We start from the raw sequence: 25,397 nt of genomic DNA, 5'->3' as shown, positions 1-25,397 counted from the left end.
ATGTATACAATGAAAACAACTCGGACTACAAGACACGGTGCTCCGTCTCAGAAGGGGGCGGTAATGTGCGCAGAAGATATTTGCCACCCGCCAAAAAAAACAACACCACAACAGCAGCAGAAGAAGACGTTTTCCCAATCGATGATCTCAGCTGAAGTTTCCTCTGTCAGCTTCATGAGGAGGAGAAAGAAACTCCTGGAGAATGATAAAAGTGTCGTGTAGACTGAGCGTTGTCGAAGCCCGCGGTGGAAAAAGACAAAGAGAAAGGCCAAACACTGTTTAAGTCCCAACAATGCGGTTCAAACAAAGACGGCAGTGATTTGCTGTGTGTCTCGGTGGTTTTCTCCGCTGCTCCTGCTAGCCAGGGCTGGGTCCCGTTACAGCCGACACCGTGTCCATGGAGGAGCAGGACTGCTCCGACGCCGTGCTGGTGACCGAGGCCGGGCCCCAGTGGCTCCGAGCCGAGGTGGAGCGACTGGCCCGGGAGCTCCGAGAGACGACTCATGAGAAGATCCAGGCGGCGGAGTACGGGCTGGCGGTGCTGGAGGAGAAGCAGCAGCTCAAGCAGCGATTTGATGAGTTGGAGACGGAGTACGAGACGGTCCGACACGAGCTGGACCAGCTGAAGGAGGTAACCCCGGGGGCCGGGTCAGAGCCACGCAGCCGGGCACGGTGCTGCTGCTGCTGGTGGCTGTTATGGTCATTTTTATATCAGGGTGTGTGTGTGTGTGTGTGTGTGTGTGTGTGTGTGTGTGTGTGTGTGTGTGTGTGTGTGTGTGTGTGGAGACTTGACTGTCTGGTGTTGTAGCAGCAGGCTGGACGTGTCAGTCTGGATCACAGGCTGTAATCAGAACCACCGGGCTATAAGTGGTATAAGCTGTCACTGTGTGTGAAGCTCAGCCAGGACCTGACTCCAGGTCTGCCAGAGCCATAAAGATCCAGCAGCTGAACGCCCCCCCCCCCCGTGCAGATTTACCCTATGGTATCCAGATGTTTGAAATAGCTCAGAATTAAGGAACTGAATATGTCATTACTCTCTGGTCACTTGTCCGTACTTGCTCTTGGTGTGTGAGGTCGAGGCCTTCATGTCATACATCAGCAGCTGCACGAGCCTGCGTCAAACGCGTGCCTATGTGGCGCGAGCTGCTCTTGGTTCAGACTCGTTCTGCAGTTGAGTCTATTTTACACCACCCCAGTCTGTGAGGAGATCTAACACACAGCCACAGCAGCATCTGGTTTCCTTGAATTTCTTCCCACTAGCTGCCATATTCTTGGTACTCATCAGTGTGGTTGGGACAGAGAAGACTGTGTTTCTATATGGCTAAGAGGTTTTCATCCATTTTCATCAATGAAACGGAATTTACCTGTAGAATTTGTTGGCCATACCAATCTATTTTTAACATCCATTACTAGTTCTTAATGATTTTATTCTCACTTATTGCAGAACTGCTTGTTTGTACATGGCGGTCTGTATCATCTCCACTGATTCCTGAAGCAGTGATTGGCTATATCACGTGCCACCATCTCTGACAGCCGGAGGCCTCCAAAAACTGCACTAATGGAGGAAGAGTCTTGACTAATCTGATGTGGCCTGAGGAAAAGCAAAAACCACCACAGAGTTTAATACACCTGTCAGCAGTACTGTCAAAATGCAATGCCAAAAAAATTTCCCCAATAACAGAGCATTTATTTGTAAACCCCCCACACACTAATAAGCCACACCAGTTACTCAGTCAAATCCCAACTTGTGGGAAACTCTGACTTGATCTCAGGAGAGAAGTTGGGATTTTCCCTTCTTCTTCTTGCTGTCTTTATCAGCCTTTAGAGGAACTGCATCTGAAGGCACTTCCACATCGGCTGTTGTGGTCACCACTTATCGACTAAACCTCCATTGTTAGGTTTTAAAAATGTGTTAGATGTGTTTGTACTGGCCCTCGGCTCAGTCGCCGTTCTGAGCTGCTGTTTTAAACCCATAAGCTTGTACGTAGAAGAAGTTCTGCTAAGACAGAAATCATTACTTAGTGGACTTGCTTACGACTACACAACTTTATTATCAATTTGGTTATACTTTCCCGCAGTGCACTGACTTCCTGTTTTATAGCACCAACATCAATCAGTTCACTGTCCCATTTGATTTAAAAAAAGAAGTCAGAGAGGCTGCAGCCAGAGAGTGCTTGCTTAGCAACTTTTACTTGATAAATTATTGTAATGATAAATTAATAATTGAAATGGTTGCAGATTAATTTATCTGACCCTGTTCTTTGTAGATCTCTGAATTATTTATACTTAATTGCATCGTGGTTTTCGCCCACATCATCTTTTTAAAGACGTAGATGAGACAGTCCAGTCATGAAGTGACTCAGGGTTGCAGTCACTCTCCTGGTATCTCATGACAATGACCGCTGCTTCCCTCTTTTAGGAGGGTATGGCAGATGTAGGAATGTAAGTCATCCATCAGCACTTCTGTCTGTGTGTTTAAAGGGATAGTTCAGTTTGAATGTGTATTATTATTATTATTATTGAGTGTATTATTTTGAGATGGCACTTCCTGTAGGCAATGATATGACAATGTTAGTTTGGTTCCATTCACAGCTGTTTATCTCCTGTATCTGTGAGCTGGTATGGCTAACAGGAGGAGAGTAGAGAGGTGTCTACTGCACATATTATACTTAGGGGCCATTTGTACCTTATACAACCCCACCTAAAAAAAACTGAACTATCCCTTTAAGCTTGATCAATTTATATCATGACTGACACCTCAGTTTGTTGGACTGAGACTGTGGAGGGGGTCATGGGAAGGAGAGCAGCAGCTCTGTGGTGGCTTTTATGGCAGTCACTGTGACATCATGAGTTTGGCCCAGTGTCAGTAGATGTTGGCTGGGTGTCCAGAAGCCTGTGGCGCTCTGACACCAGTGTCTTCATCCTATTAACCTGCTCTTGTATTAACCTGACGCCGTCTTAATACTGTTATCCTTAACCTGGACACTTTTCTGTCCATGTAGCCATCAGTGTATTCACAGCCCCATTAGCGGTCACCCCATAATGTCCCACAGTAGAGAGATGAGGGAAGACCTTTGCCCCTGCCTTCTTCTATTCTGTGAAAGACCAGTCCAGAGAACACAACATAACAAAACAAAAACTTTACAGATAAATTGCCAAAAGTTACTTTTTATGATTTTGTAATGGTGACCACTTCTAGTAAATGCTAATCAATGGGATAGATTCAGAATATAAATGAACCGAAGAACCCACTGATAATCTCAACATGTGGGCAGCTTTAGTATGAATGGAATTTACTTTTTGTCTTGGAAGTTTTCATATGTAAAATGTAATTTTGCTTGATTAATATTACAGGGCCGTGGGCATGTCAGATTAATATCCAGCAGGTTTATGCTCACTCCCAGACTGTGTTTCTTTCCAGAGAGGCTCCATAAATCAAGTGGTGGGTGTATGGTCTGGGTTATGTGTTAGGAGAGGTTTTGCACAGATGACTTGACTCAAGCTTTGTGGAGGTGAAGCTGTGGAGAGTGAGAGCTGTGTCTGAACTTAGTTTGTTGGACTTTAAGTTTAGATTTATTTATTTTTAAATGAACATTTATGCAAACATTACAGGACAGTTAGACAAGTAGAAAACAGCATTGGACAAGGGGGCAACAGAACAAACAAACAAACAAACTAGGACAGAACAAAGCAGAGAGGGATTGTGATAAGGGGTATAGAGCAGGCATTTTGAGGGGTGTTGAATTTGTTGGGAGTAAAAAGAAGAAGAGAGTAGAAAAAAACTAGAAAAAGCATTTCCAAGAATGGAAATGGTGTGACTGCTGACAGCAACTGAACGCTGTTGCAGAATTAGCAAATAGTGCAAGCTGTGATCACCATACAAATGTTTGACCAAGGTCAGAATCGAACCCACATCCTCATGGTCATTAGACTTCCACTCTGCCTCTAGGCCACTGTTGCACACAGTTGCAGAGACTGTTGTCTGTTAATGATCTGCACCACTGTCAACATCAAGTGAAGCTTGAGAGTCAAGCTTTGAATGACTTAGAATGAAAATGTTGTGAATTTCAGGGCTGAGCACTAACCATATGGCCACAGAGAACCTGCGTTACAATGAGCTTTATACTATGAGGAATCAAAGTGTCCAATGACAGCTGAATAATTGGAATCAAAAGTCAAGCAATGAAGTGAAAAGATGGATGGAGGAATCGAACCCATGACCATATGATCACAAACCTTTTACTCTGCCACTCGGCTACAGAGAGCACACTGCTTAAGACTGTTGTCATTCATTGTAAATGTGATGATGTGCTGCAAACTGGTACGGAGTAATCAAGGAGATAGACAAACACCTGTATCAATTGAAGGCGGGGGAGGAGAGCTGAATTTAACATAACATAACAAAAGTTCTTCCCTTTGGATTGAACCAGTGACCTTAGGGTTGGCAGGCAGTTACCCTAACCCCTACACTTCAGTGGAGTCATGAAGAAGAGAAGGTTGAGACTTGATGAATGTGAGATTTTTTATGTGAAAAAAGTTAAATATTTGAAAAAAGTATAAATAGTTAAAAAGAGAAAAGTAATGCCGATGTAAAGTTCAAAAAAAAGCTGCCCGTTTTGATTTTATATAAATTGTGGATGAAATAGCACAAAGTATGAAGGACTAGAAGAAGACGTTAAGGAAAGGCGGAAGAAAATGGCCAAACAGAAGAACAATAGTGTGACTGCTTCAGCAGTCACTAACTAGAAAATTTCCTCTCGGGAAATTTTGAATGGGCCACGAGGAGCTACTGCGGGTTTGTGCCATCTCTGTCAACATGGGAATCAAACCCACGATTTAAGGTCAAGACTGAGGGTGATCAGACAGACATGATCATTCTTTCTATAAGCATGAATGGAGGAGCTGTTACCACATTAGGTTAACTGTGTGTGTGTGTGTGTGTGTTTTGTGTGTGTGTGTGTGTGTGTGTGTAACTGTATCACATGAAGCTGGCTCTAGAGTCTGTGTGTGTGTTGTAGTTAGTTGAGTACATGCATCCTGTGTCAGTCTGATTAGCTGTGTCTGTGTTTATAACATTTTAAACGAGCGCCAGGTGGATTTGTTTATGAAGTTAACGAGCTCTGGCCTGAGGATCAAAGAGGTTACCACGGCGATAGGGGCCCCCGCAGGCTGAGACAGACAGAAACGTGGAGAAAAAAGAGCCATTTTCTGCTCTAAACCGGTCTCACATTTAGGCTCAGCATGACAAAACGGTAACTCCTATCAGAACATAACACAGATCACATCGTTGCTCTAAGGACTTACTGAAAATTTCGGTCGATTTGGTGTTTCTACAGTAAATATTCTTTTGGCGGACGGCTGGCAGTTTTAAAACCATAGGCAGTTCTGCTCCCTCTCAGAAAATATTTGTATTGGACTCAATGAGGAGCAGGGACAGACGTGGCCGCACTACAGAGGCTGATCTGTACGTTCCTGTAAGTTCTCTCTGATATTTTGAGCACATGACATGAGAGATAACAAGTTTTGTCTTACAAATTCTGGCTCGAAAAAAATTATGTCTGTTAGAGTGTAAAATTGTGGCCGTGCTCACAGTTTATCCAGAAAAAAAATACATTGAATGTTTCTTCACTCTCTCCCACTCTAACTGATGATGTCACGCACTCTGACACGAACATTCTATGCAATACCCAAATCACCAATATAAACACTCATAATTTCTCCAAAACAATGATCATGGTCATTGATCATGGGATTGATCAAAAACTATATGACCTATCAAAACGTGGGGAGTAATACGGGACAATAACACAAGACTTGTGTCTACTGTTTAAAGTTTCTATAATGGAGTCTCTAGGTGAAAAGTATGCCTGAGCACATAGACTTTTGTTAAACTCCAGTCAACTAGAAAAAGCATTTCCAAGAAGAATGGAAATGGTTCATGTGACTGCTGACTAGCAAACTGAACGCTGTGCAGAATTAGCAAATAGTGCAAAAGCTGTGATCATCACATACAAATGTTTTCGTACCAAGGTCAGAAGATCGAACCCACAATCCTGTCTATGGTCATTAGACTTTCCACTCTGCCTCTAGGCCACAGTGCACACACACAGTTGCAGAGACTGTTGTCTGTTAATGATCTGCACATGTCAACATCAAGAAAGCTGTGAGTTCAAGCTTGAATGACTTAGAATGAAAATGGTTCTGTGAATTTTCATTGTTCTGCAAGCACTAACCATTTGGCCACAGAGAACCTGAGTTACAATGAGCTTTAATACTATGAAGGACTCAAAGACTATTTCCACGTCCATGACAGCTGAATAATTGGAATCAAAAGTCAAGCAATGAAGTGAATAAGAACTGAGGCAGGGAAATCGAACCCATGACCACACTATGATCACTAAACCTTTACTCTGCCACTCGGCTACAGAAGAGCACACTGCTTTCAAGACTGTTGTCATTCATTGTAAGTCACTCTGATGATGTGCTTGCAAACTGGTATGAGTATCAAGGAGATAACAAACACCTGTAAACCAATTGAAGGCGGGGGAGGAGAGCAGAATTCAAACATAACATAACAAGAGTTCTTCCCTTGGATTCGAACCTCAGTGACCTTTAGGGTTGGCAAACGGCCACCCAACCTTGTCCTACAGTGGAGGTTGTGAAGAAGAGAGGTTGAGACTATGATGAATGTGAGTTTTTTGTGAAAAAGTTAAATATTTTAAAAAGTATATAATAGTTAAAAGGTGAAAAGTAATGCCGATAATAGTTCAAAAAAAGCTGCACGTTTTGATATATGAATTGTTGAAATAGACACAAAGTATGAAGGGACTAGAAGAAAGACCGTAAAAAGGCGGAATTTGAAAAAAATGGCCAAACAGAATCCACAAACAGAATCCAACACAATAACAGTAGTGCCCGGGCTTTTACCAGTGGCCCGGGCTTTGCAAGGTGAATGGTCCCTGCAGCGATTACATAGCTGTAGGGGGATCAGTGTGGACTTCACGGTGCGATTGCCCGTGGCCTAATAAAATAAAACTAGAAAAAAGCATTTCCAAGAATGGAAATGGGTGATGACTATTGTGAAGTTAGCAACTGAACGCTGTTGCAGAATTAGCAATAGTGCAAGCACAGTGATCACCATTACAAATGTTTGACCAAGTCAGAATCGAACCCACAACCTCATGGTATTAGAATTCACTCTGCCTCTAGGCCACAGTGAACACACAGTGCAGAGACTGTTTGTCTGTTAATGATCTGCACACTGTCAACATCAAGAAAGCTTGAGAGTTTCAAGCTTGAATGACTATAGATTGAAAATTTCTGTGAATTTCAGGCTGGGTGAGCAGCAGTTTCAACATGAAGCAAGTTATCAGAAGTCAACAGAGGACAACTGGGGGAAAATAATTCACTATTAATTGTTGTTGAGGCAAGATTTGAACCAGCAACTTCAGGTCTCCAGACCAGCAAGCTAACCACTAGGCTACAGACAGAGGACAGTATGTGAGGGGTAAAGAAAAACCTTTGATAAGAGGGATCAACTGGCTTCTGCTTAAAAAAAAAAAGTAAGGAATCGACCCAAGACCTCATGATCAATAAACCTTTACTCTGCCACTAACGCCCACAGAGAGCACAGACAGAAGCATGTTTCAGACAGAGTTGTGGAGAATTCTCAGCATTGGGCTGAATGAGAGCATTTTTGGAGGGCTCACCTGAGCTGCATTTTAAAAAATATTTAATAATTATTATCTAAGTCTCTTGCATTTTTGACCAGAATTTTAGCCATGAAGACAAGTGTGGCTACAAACTGGAGAAAATAATTTGTCTAGAGTTTAATTTGCAGAAAAGTTAAATATTTGAAATAAAGTATAAATAGTAAAAAGAGAAAAGGCATTATGCCGAAGTGCGTAAAGTTCAAAAAAAGCTGCACGTATTGATATATGAATTGTTGAAATAGCACAAACACATAACACAATAACATATGGCCTCAGAGAACCTGAGTTACAATGAGCTTTATACTATTGAGTAATCAAAGACTGTCCAATGACAGCTGAATAAAATTTGGAATCAAAAGTCAAGCAATGAAGTGAAAAGATGAGGCAGGAATCTGAACCCATGACCATATGATCACTAAACCTTTTTTACTCTGCCACTCGGCTACAGAGAGCACACTGCTTTCAAAAACTGTTGTCATTCATTGTAATGTGATGATTGTGCTGCAAACTGGTATGGAGTAATCAAGGAGATAACAAACACCTGTAACCAATTGAAGGCGGGGGAGGAGAGCAGTATTCAACATAATACATAAACAAGAGTTCTTCCCTTGGATTCGAAACCAGTGACATTAGGGTTGGCAAACATCCACCCTAAACCCCTACACTACAGTGGAGTTGTGAAGAAGAGAGGTTGAGAATTTGATGAATGTGAGATTTTTTGTGAAAAAGTTAAATATTTTAAAAAAGTTTTTAAATAGTTAAAAAGATGTAATAGTAATGCCGAATAAAGTTCAAAAAGATAGCTGCACATTTTGATATATGAATTGTTGAAATAAGCACAAAGAAAATATGAAGGACTAGAAGAAGACCGTACAAAAGGCTGGAAGTAAATGGCCAAACAGAAGAACAATAGTGTGACTCTTCAGCAGTCACACTTATAATAACTCAAATAATAAAAAAAAGAAAGAAGAAAAAGGGACTTAAATTGTGTTTAAAAGGGCGGTCAGCAGTGTAACAGGGGGGTGTCTAAATGGAGGGTCTGCACAATTTTTGTTGGGGGGGGGGTGAAACTTGGGGGGGGTGTATTGGGTCAGGGGGGGTTTTTTGTTGTTTGTTTTATTTTAAATGGTTTTGTCAGTGAATTGGGTGTCTGAAAAGAACAAGTTTTTGCTCCCTAAAGGCAGCTTTGAGTTCGAGCCTGTGTAAGACTAATTTGAATTTCATGCTGTCCAAATGCAATTAGTGTTTGCTATGGTTCTCCTTCCATGCTGTGTGATGTGTAATATGAACACCATGAAGAGAAAATGTTAGCAGCAGGGTGTACACAGGGGCACTCCGGATGAGTCTTGAGACAAGATCCTCTGCAACAAGCCGTCAGTATAAACCAGTGATGATAGGGGGTGAAGTCTTTAAATAAGCTTCCCTGTGTCACGTTGGTTTTCTGGTCATACCATTTTCAGGGGTCAGGTGTGTTGTGAGTGTAAGAAAATTTTGATATACTGAAATCTCGCAATACGGGCGAGTGGAGGGTGGGGATCGGAGGGGGGAGGGGCGGTGGCGGGGGGTGGGGAGGGGGGGGGGTAACAATTTACATGCATCCATGGGGGGTGGGGGGAGTGGTGGTTCATTTTTGTGTTGCATTTAAAAGGCTGATGGCTGCTGGGTGGTAGCAGTCGGGGGCGATTCAGATCGACTCACTCCCCTCCAACGGAACAATTGAGATCTCAAGAGAGTATCTGTGCCATGTTAGTTTTCAAAAAAGGAAAAAAACAATCCACATTATCAATCAATTTGGGAATCAACGTTGTTTATAGTTTTATCGCAATATATCGCAGTAAATTGAATCGTTTCCCCACAATTTTTGCCAATACACACCCTGTGTTTATTTTCCCTGATCTATGGAGAGATTGTTCTGATGTCTGTCCTCTCTGTCTGTCTGCCAGGGGGCCTTTGGGACAAGCGTATGGCTCGACCCACAGGAAGGTGGCAGCCGATGGGTGAGGGGGGGTAGCAGGGGAAGGTGTCACATCCTGGAGTCTGCCAGTAAAGAGGCTGTGTAACAGCAAAAAAGTCCTGGACCTACAGTGCTGAGCTACGACGGCAAAGCCTCCCTCACTCCAGTGCGCAGGCTGAAATACGGGGTGGGGAATCGAGCCTGTTCGGCCATCGCCCTGGAGATGGAAAGAGGTGTAATATTTCTATTTCATTGATTTTTTTCCCTTCACTCTTGAATTGTCTTGTTGGCTAAAGGGGGGGGGGGGGCTTTGATTTTTGCCACCAATCAACACTCTGTGTCGACCAAGTGGAAAAACACGTTTTTCACAAGTTTCAACAGATTTTTTAAAGTTTCAGTTTTAACCAAAAGCTGGACAGTTTCTACTAATTCTGATTTACCAACCTACTTTTAATTAATCCAGTCAATGAAAACTGGAGTTTACTGGAACTTTGGTTTTATGTACTATGTGTACAGTGACCTTTATGATGTTGTTTGTAGTTAAACATACATTTTTTTATTACTAACCTCTTTCTTAAATTCTGGTCAAACTGTAAAAATAACCAAGTGTCAGTGGTTTTCATTTGTTTCAATTCTGTAATATTAATCTGTTTGCCTTTTAAAGGGATAATTTCAACATTTTGGCAAATTCGCCGGTTGCCATAATCTCTGTCGTTTTAGGAGAAGGTTCATTACCTTTCATTGTCAAGTGCAGATGTTTTTAGATCGGCGGGGCAGATGACATGAGCTGCTCAGCTTAATGCAACGGAGGCGCACAGCATTTCTCACGTTTCTCTCCTCAAATAAATTCACTATCTAACAATAACAACTTTTCATGCGACAAATTGTGACCTGCACATTTAACCACACTATATATAATAACGGATATAATGTAACAATACGACACATGAAGCAATACTCTAAAACTACTTGTGTTTTTGAAGTCACTTCTGCTGAGCAGCCGTCCGTGTCTGTTTGACTACGTATTTACCTCAAAAACAAACAGCAATGGAAAGTTTTGTCACTACATTCATATTATCTCAATAGCGTGGTGATATGTGCAGGTCCACATTCTTGTCCAATGAGAGTGTTTTGGAGTTTGTTCGATTGTGTATTTGATGAGTTTGATGAAGAAAACCGGAAAATACCGTGTGTGCCGTGCAGAGCTCACGTCTTGCCCCACTGATCTAAAATCAGCTTGCACTGACAATCAAAAGGTAATGAACCTACTCCTAAAACTATAGGGATTATGGAATAGGCGAATTTGCTAAAAAGTTTGAAAACTATCTTTAAAAACAAAAAATGATTCAGTGTCAGTTATAATAGAAATGGTATTAGTGGGGAAGTTGTGTGGAAGCAAACAGAGGTTTGTGGTGTACAGTGTGACTTCACCAGTGGTTGTCTGGGGGAAGTTGATAGAGTTTTGGTGCTTGTTAGTGGGGGGAGGGTCAGTTTGTAAGTTTGCCTGAAGCCCAGCAGGGAAAGATGATGTCATGGTCCACAGTGAGTGAACACAAAAGATGTCTCATCTCTGCAGGCATGCACTGGTAAGTGGACCGTGTCCTCCTTCCGTCATCACACTCCTGCAAGTTGCTTCCCTTGTCGAGTATATGCCAAACATGCTGACTCGCTGATCTTCATTTTCACACTGTGACATGACAATTGCAAGGTTGTTTGTTTGAGCTGTCTGGGGTGATGTTTCACTTCACTGGAGATGGTGAACGTCAATTTTCAATTCATGCTATCTGCAATTCTGCCACAACATGCCATTACTTGTCTCTTCTCCTCTCTCTTGGAATCAGGTGTGTGCAGAGCACAGTGCTGGCGGAGCTGCAGCGCTGTCAGTACGTGATGACATCAGATGTGTACAAGGTGCGAGAGGCTCTTGCTGCGAGGACTAAAGCGAGCTGATGGAAGGAGGCATCGAACATCTCTCTACAGAAGCAGGTGTTGTCAGTGTTGAGACAGACCCGGTAAGACGGATGAGTCTGAAACACTCTCCTCACTTTATTACCAAGCTAGGACTGGGAGGAAATTCATGTTAAAAGTTACATTTATATTGGAACTGGGACAAGTTGGAGCTCAGAGTGGACTCTGATTTGACTCCTTTTAGGTTGAAAAATCAAACACAGAAGTCGGAAAAGTAGTGTTTGTTCCATCGTGAGATACGATATAACGACACGTCTGTGTAGTATTGAAACGCACTACGTCGTGTTGCTCGCGAACTCTGTGCACGAAACACGCTATCAATTGTGAGCCTCAGGGTTGAGTCATGAACTAATCATGAATGGTTTGGCTGTGTATTCAGTTCAAGGAGCCAGACTATGCCCCGTGCAATCCGCCAAGCAATGAACGATTTATGTTGAATGGATTTTTTACGGATTCTAATGATTCATTTACTTTCATTACTTTTCCCAACACTACCACAACGGCTGTGTGGCTGCAGTTTTGTTCCAACCAATCGGAGTACATTAGTTTGACCAGTCAACTGTCTGAAGACTGAGATCGGTTGATCAGATTGGAGCGTCATGTCTGGTTAATTTGTGCTGCTGTTTTGGTTGGAATAAAACCCTGTTCACCAGTGGATTTTTCAATATGCCTCCAGGCTGTTTTCACACATACACAACACAACAGTGTAGGAAACTATGTCCATGTGTCCGGTGACCGTGAGCAATGCTTTGCTCATGGCTGAGTTTAATGTGAGACAATTATCCGAGAGAAATAAAATATACGGTATAAGAGTTATAGTGTGTTGGCTACTGTTTAGAGGTAGGTTAGCAGCCATCATGAAGTTTTATAAACCTGGGGCTGGTGGGATTTGGTCTGAACCTCTCCGAGTTGGAGATTGGACCTCAGCGTCCTACTGGAAAGCAAAATAGTAGTATTGTTTTTAGATCAGGGGGTGTCAAACTGGGGCCAAAAACCGGCCTGCAGGATGTGTTATGTGAAGAGACATAGAAGACAGAAGGAGGCATAATACTATAATAAATTTAAGTTTTCCATTCATAGACGTTTTGTAAAAGGACAGTTCATGTAACTGAAACTTCTTAATAACGTCAGTGTTTCCTCCAGGATTTTTTTAAAAGAGTGGCGGCCGAGGGTGGTCTGATCGACGGGGGGGGGTTTGGCAAGAAAATGCACAGGAGAACTATTAGTCCACAGTACAGCAGCTTTATAAACCCGCATCAAGCAAGCTGTAAATCAGTTTGTTTTTTGTAACATAGCTACACTCCTATAGCAGGTGCAAAAGATAATACTGTAGCTACTGTCCATTAAAACAATTAGGCTGTGGGAAACGAAACACAGGCCTCGTCCACCATCACAGTCATGCTCAGTCACAGTTTTCACTCACAGTTTTTGTTTTTCCGCTGGTTGGTTGCTGCTGTTGTTGTGATGCGCGACGTAAAGCTGTCGATATGAGCGGAGTTTTTTTATTTTTTTTAAATTGCCGGCAGGCCGGACACACTGCAGCGGAAGCGGAGCTGATGGCATCAGGCTTCTCTCTCATCTCCGGTCACAACATCGAAACCCGTCTGTAGGCTACTCTGTTTTCCCACAGGACACACTACAGGTCTGTCTCTAGCGACTGTATGTAGCCTATGGATGTGTGTCTTGGTGTGACAGACGGCCAACTGACAATATATTTATAGACGGACAAGCAAACTTAATCATAATTTTTTATTTTATTTGAAATTGACCGGATTCTTCTCTGCCTTTTCTGTGCCCGACTTCCTGTCTGGTACATCTCATTCTATCCGAGCTTGACGCGCTCGTATTTTTTTTCATTCAGCGCACTCAGCTGTTGTTTCAAGCCGCTAATCTTGTAGCTACTGTTACATGATCAGCGGACTAGTCGACGTCAAGCTCAAAACGTCATCGTGGAGCAGGGGTTGCCAAAGTAGTAGTAGACAGTCTGTGCAATCCCTAGTGGATAAACCCTGCTTTTAGGATTGTTTTAACATTAAATAAAAAGGCCAAATTATTAAATAAACATCATCATTCTGAAGGTGTGGCGGCTTTTATTTTGCCGTGGCGGTGCGCCACGATCAATTACATGTAGCGGAAACCCTGAATGTATTTCTTTGCACTAAAACAAAGGGAAAGGTTCAGAGTTGTCATTATTTATAGGTTATAATATTATTATTTCACTAGTCCATCCCACTGGAGATCAGACTGCGCTGTATGTGGCCCCTGAACTAAAAGGAGTCTGACCCTTGTTTTAGATCCTCTTAGACATGCACTTGCAATGTCAGAAACTGGCAGCCCCTGTAATATGTGCTGTTATAATTACAGGGGGAAGGGGTTGAGTTAAATTGTGCACAACTTTATTCATATTTCTCACCATCTGTACAGGTGGAGTTTGAAGGTCTAAAGCATGAGATCCGCCGTCTGGAGGAGGACTCCCAGTGCCTGCACAGCCAGCTGGAGGAAGCCATGCGTCTGAGAGAGATCGCAGAGCGGCAGCTGACTGAGGCTCTGGAGACCATCAAAACGGAGCGCGAGCAGAAGGCCGGCCTGCGCAAGCAGCTCTCCCACTACATGACCATCGGCGGCTCCGTGTACAACAGCTCCTTCAACATCTCCATGGACAACCTGAAGCTCCACGACGACCACGCCACCATCAACGAGCCTGACAACGACGACCTCATCAGAGGCTTTGAGAACGGCTTGATGAAGGCGGGCGAGGGCGATGAAGACAACAGAGCGGCCGCCAACAAGACCAAACCAGCCCCCAGCCTGGTGGACGACCTGCTCAGTGAGCTCAACATCTCTGAGATCCAGAAACTAAAACAACAGCTGCTACAGGTATCAAGTACTCAATACACTCTGACAACAAGCCACTGCTGTCTGATCCATTGGTTCAACTAAAATGAGCTGAGACTTTCCTAAACAGAATAAGACTAGGCTAACTGTTGATTACAGGACACATCCTGGTAGTTGGTAAATACATTCACCATGAAATGTACTCACTCTGCAGCTCAGGCCTCTTCAGCAGAGATTACAGCTGCTTAAACTACTACAACAGATATAACTACACCTGTTGGACAAAAAAGGCCACGATCCATCCATACTGATGTTAAGATTCATGTTTTATTTCTCCACCGACGACTCCATAAAATCTTTAGACACAGTGAAAACTATTAATAAATGCAGAAGAGTCAGTATGAGTCCATTGAGGCTAATGCTAACACAACGTAAATAAATAAACACTTGAAAGGAATACTGTGTGCTCAAGTCATATTATAAACAACCTAGAAATTAAATACAGGTAAAAGAGAAGCACAGTTACGGTGTGTGCCTCTAGAGCATATAATAGTGTAGATTGGCCATGCATCTCGACTTCCTGCTCTGTGGTCCCGTTTCTTACCCACAATTCCTCAAAGCAAAACAGGGTCATGTGACGGTATACCTTCTAAATAAAATATCTTATCTTAAAATCAGAACTGAAATTATTTAGCATTACATTTTTCCACACAAGCTATCCATAACATAAACCTAATTTTAATTCTCTTATTTATTATCCTGAATATATTTTTATATTTATTAACCTTTTTAACACTTCATGAGCTCCAATTTTGTATTGGCATGTAACATGTGAAACATAGATTTACATAATAAATGAAATTCTGTCTCCGACGGTTACACTCATGGTGACAAACCAAAGGATTTGGTTGAAAGTGATGTCAGTAAAACAGTGTTAGACATCTACACAGGGACTGTGGTGAACGCCTGCGCCAGGCCTCAGATGTTAACATCATTCTTTACTTATCTGTTCCCAGTAATCCAATTCTCCATTTGTCTGTTCATTGGACCGGAATAGACTGAACTAATTAGATACACGATGCTCATTCTCCACTCAGTATTAAATAAATCTAAATAGAGTACACAAGGTTCAGGAAGAAGCATTTACTGACCGAGCCCACATTTAATTGGAAAGGATGCTAGTACTATGGTTGGATTTCAGGGTAAGCCCTCACGTTATTGTCAAAAACGAATCACTTAAAAAATATATATATATATATTATTGAGAATATGAAAAATGACTTCATAAGATTACTCTGTACATCAGACAGAGCCAGAGCTTCTTGAACCGTCCGTAGTGTTTCCTCTGGGGTGTTTTGTGCTGATCAGTGCTGTGAAACTGACTGAAACTAACCTTTGATTTCCTTCTCATATTCTATAGGTTGATCGGGAGAAAGCGGCCCTGATCAACTCTCTGCAGGAGACCCAGAAGCAGCTGGAGCAGGCCTACGGGGCTGTGTCGGAGCAAAAGGAAACTGTCAACAGACTGACGGAGAACCTCAGCGCTATGAGGAAACTTCAGGCCAGTAAGGAGCGCCAGTCCGCCCTGGACAGCGAAAAAGACAGGGACAGCCACGACGACGGAGATTACTATGAGCTGGACATCAACGGGCCCGAGATCCTGCAGTGTAAATACACGGTGGCCATGTCCGAAGCCGGGGAGCTGAGGCAGGAGCTGAAGACGCTAAGGGCCGAGTACGAGGAGTGTCGAACCCGCTACGAAGACGTGCGGGCGCAGCTGGAGGGCGACGTCCTGGACTTGAGGTCCAAGCTGGAGTCCCTGGAGAAGATCAGCCAGGCGGACAAAGCGGAGGTGATCCGTCTGGAGAAGGAGCTCAATCTGGTCACCAAGGCTGCGGGCGAATCGCTGGGCAGCCTCAACGTGGCCCAGGACGAGCTCATAGCCTTCAGCGAGGAGCTGGCCAACCTCTACAACCACGTGTGCATGTGCAACAACGAGACCCCCAACCGCGTCATGCTGGACTACTACAAGGAAGGCAAGGTGGTGAGGAGAGGGCAAGAAGGGAAGGAGCAGCAGTCTTTCATACTCATCAGTAACGACATGATCCCCGGGACCGAACCCGGAACCTCAGACCCCGGCAACACTACGGTTTCCACGGCTCCAGCCCCAGAGCACCGGCCGGAGCCCATGAACATCTACAACATCGTAGCCATCATCAGGGATCAGATCCGCCACCTGCAGCGGGCCGTGGACCGCACCACCGAACTGTCGCGCCAGAGACTGGCCAACCTGGAGCTGAGCACCGTGGCAGACAAAGACAAAGAGGCTTGTATGGGAGAGATCCTCAAACTCAAGTCCCTGCTCAGCACCAAAAGGGAACAGATAGCCACTTTGAGAGCCGTGCTCAAGGCCAACAAACAGGTCAGAGCAGCTCCTTGTGCGTGAGTGTGTGAGTGTGTACCTGCTGTGTGTGTTTTCACAGAGGAAGGATGTTCATTGTTTCTTAGACTGACACATACAACACGACAGCACCACTGGCTTTGGTTAAAAATAACCACTGGACCTGACTGAAGTGTAACAAGTGTGTAATTATCTGCCGTCTCGTTCTCTCCAGACGGCTGAGGTTGCTCTGGCCAACCTGAAGAGCAAGTATGACAGCGAGAAGGCCATGGTGACGGAGACCATGATGAAGCTCCGCAACGAACTCAAGGCTCTGAAAGAGGACGCTGCTACCTTCTCCTCTCTGCGAGCCATGTTCGCTACAAGGTATGACTACACTAAACACTGATCTTTTTATTATTATTATAAAAAAAAAAGATACATTTCTTTAATTGAAAAAAAAGATACATTTCTTTAATTGAAAAAAAAGATACTTCCAGTCACAGAAATACAATTTAGCTTTTTTGTTAAGTATATACATACAGTATATGCATACATACATAAACTTACACATATACAGCGGGGAAAATAAGTATTGAACACGTCAACATTTTTCTCAGAAAATATATTTCTAATAGAGCTATTGACATGAAATTTTCACCAGATGTCGGCATCAACCCAAGTAATGCACACATACAAAGAAATCCGAACATTAATGTCCATAAATTAAGTTATGTGTAATAAAGTGAAATGACACAGGGAATAAGTATTGAACACATGAAGAAAAGGAGGGGCAAAAAGGTATGGAAAGCCAAGAAAGCAGCTGGAGTTTGTCAGTATTTAGAATGTAATCCTGTCTCCTATCAGTGCAAAGTAATATCTGCTGCCATGGCCTCCATGTCTTGCATGGTGTGCGTGCATGGAGGCCATGGCGGTTGAGTGCATTACTTATTGTTTTCTTTGAAACAACTGTACCTGCTGATCCCAGGTCTTTCTGAAGCTCTCCACCAGTGGTCCTGGACTGTTAGGGAACCCTTCTGATTATTGTTTTGACTCTTCTGTCTGAAATCTTTGGTTGCGTAGGTCTTTAGACAGCTCTTAGACAGCTCTTTGCTATTACCTATCATGCAATACTTCTTGTCTGACACCTTGGTGGTGAGAAACCTTTTTAAAAGGCATCAATCAGGACTAAACCAGCAGATATTACTTTGCACTGATAGGAGACAGGATTACATTCTAAATACTGACAAACTCCAGCTGCTTTCTTGGCTTTCCATACCTTTTTGCCCCTCCTTTTCTTCATGTGTTCAATACTTAATCCCTGTGTCATTTCACTTTATTACACATAACTTAATTTATGGACATTAATGTTCGGATTTCTTTGTATGTGTGCATTACTTGGGTTGATGCCGACATCTGGTGAAAATTTCATGTCAATAGCTCTATTAGAAATATATTTTCTGAGAAAAATGTTGACGTGTTCAATACTTATTTTCCCCGCTGTAGATGAGAAAATGTCGAATGAAAAAAAAAGCAGTCTCTGACTAGAATATAGAAGAAAATGATTACATTTAAAAGTACAATGTAGTAGGTTGAACAGGCGCCTCATGTGTAGAGGCTACATTCCTCGCTTCAGGCGGCCCTGGTTTGAATCTGACATCGGGCAGCCCTTTCCTGCATGTCATAGAGAGCCGAAGCGGAATCAGGAAGTAGCGCTCGCCATGGGACCTCAATTCAGAAAAAATCTCTATGTAAGTGAATGGGAGTCAAAATTGTATTTCGTGATCCGATTGAATTGTGTCATGAGAAAAATATATGACCTCAACCTATTTAAGACATCTCGTTTCATGCCAAGAAATCAGCAGTTTGTCGGAAGAATTTATTTTGTGTGAAGACCGCTCTACGGACTACAGTAACAGGCAGTGGAGTAGCTGACACGGGAAAGGGCGGCATGTGGTGTGTGACGTCACCTACGCGAACATCTTTCTGGTTACGGATTTTATTTTATAATGGTTTTACAACAAACTGCTGATTTTTTGGCATGAAACTTGATGTTTTAAATAGGTAGAGGTCATATATTTTTCTCATGACACAATTCAATCGGATCACAAAATAAAATTTTGATTCCCATTCACTTACATGGAGACTTTTTCCAAATTGAGGTCCCATGGCGACGTTACTTCCTGCTTCCGCTTAGGCTCTCTATTCCCCTCTCTCTGCCTCCCCACTTCCTGTCTCTCTCAACTGTACTATCTAATAAATGCATGAAAAAAACAAAAAAAATATACTGAAAAAAATAAAGTACAATGTAATGAACAATGAACAAACCCCCCACCCTCCCCCACCCCCACTCAGCTCATGGCCAATACATATAAATTAAACAGTAAGGAACATCTTTACTAATAAGGATGTGAGAGCTCTAATATCCTTTTGTGTAGAGTTTAGTGCAGGTAAGGCGTCAGGAAATTCGAATATAGCTATTGATGAGCAAGGCTGCAGATTTACCCCAAGAACAGTGGACATGTGGTTAAGTCACCGCTCCAGAATCCCTTCAGATCAGGGCCAAGAGAAAATGTATGGCTAAGGTGACAAGTAGAGCTATGGCATTTATCACATTTGTCTTGACTTGAAAAAATGGGCCCTGTGTAGATCACTAATCACTAATTCACCTTTAATTAATGAAATTAAGCATCATGTGCTTTATCTGCTACAGGAAACATTACAAAAATGCCCAAAACATTTGTTTATCTTTATGTTTTGTGATTCACTATTGTCTTAGTAATGAAAAAGATTATTCTAAGTATAAGCATTTATTCTGCTCAAGTGTTTTCTTTGAGCTTCTGTCTGTTAGGGAGGCACAAAGCATTGTGGGAACAGTCTGATGTAATCCTTAGAGTCAGCTAGCAGGGAACTCATCTTCCCATCTGGAAAATGCTGTCTGGGGAATGGAGGAAACATGTGACAGCCATCCAAGGCCAACTGCTCCACCTACTGGTCATAAATCTTATCTCTTGTATCCTCCCTCCCTCTCTCGCTCTCTCCTCCGTCTCTCCCTCTCTTTCACTCAGGTGCGATGAGTATGTGACCCAGCTGGACGACATGCAGAGGCAGCTGGCTGCTGCCGAGGACGAGAAGAAGACCCTGAACTCTCTGTTGCGTATGGCCATTCAGCAGAAGCTGGCCTTGACTCAGCGCCTGGAGGACTTGGAGTTTGACCACGAGCAGGCACGGCGCAACAGTGCCTCAGCAGTGGGAGGAAAGAGCAAAATAAAGGGCAAGGGAGCCTCTTCCAGCCATCACGTAAGTCGCAGGCTGAACTGCAGAGCTCGCTCTTAACTCACAGAGCAAAACTCCAGATCCTGGGTCCTTCTGCAGGTCTGCTCTTTAAAAACATCCAAACAGATCTGTGGTTCTTTTATTGATCTCATCCAACACTCCTCTATGATCTATAGTTAAAAGCTATAGTACTTAAAGGGATATTTCAACATTTTGGCAAATTCGCCCATTGCCATAATCCCTATAGTCATAGCAGTAGGTTCGTTACCTTTAAAGCAGATATCAGTGGAATGTTTTTGTTAATATAAGTCCTAAATAATCCTATTTTCCGTCAGCAATCACTTACATGAAGTATTTCAGCCTAAACACGAGTCTCTCCGTCACTCTGCTCTGCTGTAACCCGAGGAGAAAATTTTCCTTGTGGGATACAAGTGTTATCCAATGAGGGGAGAGAACGGCATGAAGGGCTGTGTGTGCAGCCAAGGGATGCGCGTGAATGTGGTGACGTAGCACGAGGACCAATTGATGCCTGACAAGGGCGGGGGCTGCTAACTCATGGTGCGTTCAAGGAAACTCGTACTTTGTGTTTTTCCTTCCTGTGAAGTCATACCAGTTCGATCTGGTACGAGTTCACGGGTCGGAAGTTACGAGTGGCCGTTATAGGGAACTTTCACAGACAACAGGACGGTAAAAACACGAGCTACGGGTTACCTGGAACGCTACCAAGTCGTAGTTGTGACTTGAAGCTGTAACTTACGGTTTCAAAAGCCTGCCTTGAACACAGCATTAGCCGAAACGGCCGTGCCACTGATATCTGCTTTAATTGTTAGTGCAAGCTGTTTTTTGATCGACGGGGCAGAGATACGAGCTGCTCAGAGCTACGCAACGAGGCATATGGTATTTTCGGGTTTCTCTCATCAAACTCATCAAATACACAATCCAACAACTCCAAAACACTCTTGTGGACAAGTTGTGACCTGCACATTCACCACGCTATTAAATAATAACATATAATTATGTAACATTACAACACATGAAGCAAATACTCAGAACTACTTACTTTTGAAGTCACTCCGCCCAGCAGCCGTGTCTGGGATGTAGTTCCGGCTACGCATTTACCTTGAAAACAACTCTGTCTCGTAACGTTCCATTATTATCTCATAGCGTGGTGAATGTGCAGGTCACAACTTGTCCACCAGAGCGTTTTGGAGTTGTTGAATTGTGTATTTGATGAGTTTGATGAGGGAAACCCGAAAATACCATATGCCTCCGTAGCGTAGCTCTGAGCAGCTTGTATCTCTGCCCTGCTGGTTGAAAAACAGTTTGCTCCACTAATTAAAGGTAATGACCCTACTGCTATGACTATAGGGATAATGGCAATGGGTGAATTTGCCAAAATTTTGAAATGTCCTTTTAACTTCTACTTTATAGTGCTAAATACCTAATACTTTTACAGTATTAAAACAGTGGGGAAAATTAGTATTGAATGCGTCAACAGACTCAACATATAATATAGAGAAATATAAGTAAATATACTTCTAATTGGTCTATTGGCAAGCCTCACAAGCCTCAATTTCAAATATAGGCTATAGCCTACTCTGTACAGCACAGGCAAATGCCCACATCACCACAGGCAGGAATTTTCTCAACAGGTCTAACTTGTAAAAACAAACAAAAAAAAGAGCTTATAATAAATCACACAAATCTTTCTATTATTCAAAGATTGGCACAGCGGCCTATTAATAGACAGTATGCTCAGCTCAGTTGTGCAGCAAAACCTGAATTTTCCGGGGTGGTGCGTGGCGCAGTGGGTAGAGCGGCCGCCCCATGTAGAGGCTACAGTCCTCGCCGCAGGTGGCCCCGGTTCGAATCCCGCGTCGGGCAGCCCTTTCCTGCATGTCATTCCCCCTCTCTCTGCCTCCCCGTTTCCTGTCTACCTCGTACTATCAAATAAAGGCAAAAAGCCAAAAAATATACTTTAAAAAAAACAAAAAAAAAACTGAATTTTCCATAAGAAGCCAGGGATAGTAAGTCTGCTTCAGCTTGAACTGAGCTGCTGTCCAAACAGTTGTGCATCTCATCCCTGACCTGTCGCTGGACGTCCCACACTACTCTCCACTCACTGCGCTCTCCTCTTCTTCTGAATCTCCCTGCTGTCAGCGGGCTGATGCCAGGGTTCCCGCCTGTTGCTCCGGCCACTGTTTCCCACAGTTTCAAATAAATTACATCCGCCACGAATAGATTTTTCAGCAATATCGTTCCGTTCATTCATCTCGCTCTTTCGCCGTTATTGGCGCGCGCGGCACACACACGCACGCACACGCACGCACGCATGCGCATGCGCATGCACACACACACACACACACACAGGCAGAGAGGGGTGGCGAGAGAGAGAGAGAGAATGGGAGTGCAGCAGTGCGCACGCGGTAAAAGCGAAACTATACCGATCAGTGCGTCAACTTCAACAGATCTCCGACTCTTTCAAATGACGTTAAATCTATAAACAACATGCAATTATGGGGATTTGTTCTGTAAATTAATAAATACATATTATTATTTTATTTTAAACATTTTTAAAATGTTTTTTTTATGAGAGGTGCCGGATCTGCCCAAATAAGTACCGGAACACAGGGAGGCCAAAATTAAGAGGTGCCGGATCTTGTTCCGGCAGGATCCGGCACAAATTAACCCCTGGTTACAGGGGGTCTCGGCGTAGCAGTGCATGTCCATATAACGGTTGCAAATGGATACCAACTGTCTTCGTAACAAAAAGACACCAAAAAACATCCAAATACCTCCATGCTGCTCGTATGTAATGTCCGTCGTGTATTGAAGCCCCGGAATGCGAAATTGTCCCGAAAAAAATTAAATAAGTCTATATTTCAAGCTTGTTTTGTAGCAGAAGCTTCTCGAAGCTCCTCTTCCCGGTTCATCCAAATTTGATGAACCGGGAAGAGGAGCTTTCAATTTTGGGTGAACTATCCCTTTAATATCAGCTGCTTTAGTCCTAATTGATGCCTATTAAAAGGTTTGTCATCACCAAGGTGTCACACAAGAAGTTTGAGATGATGGGTCAAAACAAAGAGCTCTGTCAAGACCTTCACAACCTTACAGACGTGTTTCTTAACCCCTGAATGCACCGTTGGGGCCGGAAAGAGAAAAAGAACATCATTTGACCATAAAATGTCCACGAGCAGGTGCTGCTGCTGCAGGATTTCTGATCCAGAATACTCAGAAGTGTTGTCACAGAGCCGAGGAGCATTCACAGACAGCTTTAGACAGGTACAGGTGTTTAAAAAAAACAAAACAATGAGTAATGCACTCAACCACCATGACCTCTATGCCCCACTCACCATGCAAGACTGTTGACGCGTTCAGTACTTATCAGACTTTGAAACAGAATAGTTGTTGCTTTCTTTGTTGAATTAATACACAGCGTCAACTCATTTGGCAAGACAAGTTTATTAGTATAGTACAAACCGTTTGTCTCAAGGGCTTTACACAGCATCATAACAACATCCTCTGCCCTTAGAGCCTCACATCCACTGAGGAAAAACTCCCAAGACAAAACAGGAGAAACCTCAGGGTGAGTGACAAAGGAGGGATCCCTGTGTAGCACCAGGAAAACACTAATGTCCCAAACATGGAAGATGAATACAATTCTTATTTCCATGTGATATTTTTATCTTCAAACTAGAAACTGAACTGGAACTGGAAACTGACATGCTCATTTCTATCCAGCTGTCGCCCTCAGATTTGTTGTAATAAGTATAATAAGGTGTAATTTTACATGGAAAGTACCAAGCCTTTATCCAGCCGAGTCCTGTGGTTTGACTTGTTGACTTTAAGACACTAAATGAGCAGATGAAGACGTCCACAATATTTTACAGTTCGAGCCTAAAAACACATTCTGAGGAGCTGACAACAGAAAGTATTTCTGTTTTACTGTACCGATTTTTATGTTACTGTTACCATTATATTATCAGATATTTTAATTTGACAGCGTTTCCTGTTTCGTGAGTCTAGGCCCCATTCCAAAAGTTGCACTACAATCTGGAAACAATTTAAGATAATTTGCTGGTGATTTGAACTTAGACATATCTCAGTCCTCCTCTCCACATCCACCTTCTTTCCCAACTTCTAACCTCATTAATCAGTGTAATCTTGATAATGCTGTGAAAACTTGAATCAATTACAATCAATTGAATGTGATTTTCTTTTCTTCTCTTTTCTTCCCATCTGCAGTAAATCTATAAAGCCAGGCGGCCTTCAGGAGCTCCGTCAGAGTGTCTGTGAGGGTCTGTGCTCCTGGGTTCTTCACTCTAATCATTGGTCCAAATCATGTCACTACTAACACAAGCACATACCCAACAGTATTTGTCAAGCGCCTTTTTTAGTGTGCCAAAACAAAAATCTCTTAAGATTCTGTCAAGCGGTGTGACTGCAGAAAGTGTGAGTCATCACATCAGCCGCCCACTGCAGTCCTTCAGTCTTCCAACAATATGCACCACTATTATTACTGAACCAGAGGAAAAAACTCAAGATGGGTGTTTTACTGATTATTCATTGCCTGTTACTCTGACTGAGCACTTTTACTTATCTGCTCTTAGTTATTTCCTCCTCCTTTTTAAAGTCATACTAAATGTTTGTAGTTGTATACGGCCTTTTTTTTTTACTGTGTGTGCGTACCAGGTTCTTGGTGATACTTTCAAGTGATGCAGCATGTTTTATTCATATTTGTTTCATAACAACAAAACCTGAGATTATGTGGTAATTGTTTTTAAAGCTGTACTTTCAACCGACTGGTTGAAATTCAACAAAATAGACAAACCTTAGTTGTTTTCCTTTTGGCCTTAGACTTAAGGGTGCCTTTCTAATTTTTTTTATAAACGTGTGTCCTATTATGCTCATTAAAACACAATACATTTTTTCAATGTATTCAATTCATATGACCCTGCATTTAAGGAGCTTTACTTCAGGGTCAGCTAAATTTTCTATAACCAGGCTCCTCCTGTGGACATGGCAGAGCTGTTGAGAATTTCTGTATGCGTGTTATGACTGAGGAAGAGTATTAATGCAAAGCTTATTTAAAGATTTCTAAGGTAAGGTCAGATGTTAATAGTATTCATAAACTTTATTCATGAAGGAGAGTCTCTAATGTATTTGTTTTAGTACATTTTTAAACTGTTTGAAAACTCATTGTCTGCTAACAGTAAGCCTGCAGTGCCATGTTGTGTCATGTGTACAAGTGCAATTTGCAAACATGGCATAA

At 42.7% G+C, this 25,397-nt stretch overlaps 1 protein-coding gene across 1 annotated transcript; it reads left to right on the top strand.

Moving 5' to 3' along the window:
• Positions 1-129: 129 nt before the first annotated feature.
• On the top strand, positions 130-25,397 carry bicd2b (BICD cargo adaptor 2b). The gene is made up of 10 exons (XM_085777848.1): positions 130-716; positions 9,656-9,709; positions 9,798-9,899; positions 11,243-11,252; positions 11,508-11,577; positions 13,999-14,511; positions 15,890-16,891; positions 17,085-17,236; positions 19,918-20,149; positions 24,371-25,397. The coding sequence occupies exons 1-10, from the start codon at positions 398-400 to the stop codon at positions 24,371-24,373; spliced, it is 2,457 nt and encodes an 818-aa protein (XP_085633974.1). The 5' UTR covers positions 130-397; the 3' UTR covers positions 24,374-25,397.

Source organism: Trachurus japonicus, chromosome 5 (assembly GCF_045865225.1).
Source record: "Trachurus japonicus isolate A0001 chromosome 5, Traja_1.0".
NCBI classification, from domain to species: domain Eukaryota; kingdom Metazoa; phylum Chordata; class Actinopteri; order Carangiformes; family Carangidae; genus Trachurus; species Trachurus japonicus.
Note: the sequence above shows the minus strand (reverse complement) of the source record. Positions and strands in the feature narration are given on the sequence as shown.

Coding starts and splice junctions, on each gene's coding strand:
- bicd2b (XM_085777848.1), top strand. CDS start 398: ATGGAGGAGCAGGACTGCTCCGACGCCGTGCTGGTGACCGAGGCCGGG. Junction 717..9,655: donor ATGGTCATTTTTATATCAGG/GTGTGTGTGTGT, acceptor TCTGTCTGCCAG/GGGGCCTTTGGGACAAGCGT. Junction 11,578..13,998: donor TGACATCAGATGTGTACAAG/GTGCGAGAGGCT, acceptor TTATAATTACAG/GGGGAAGGGGTTGAGTTAAA.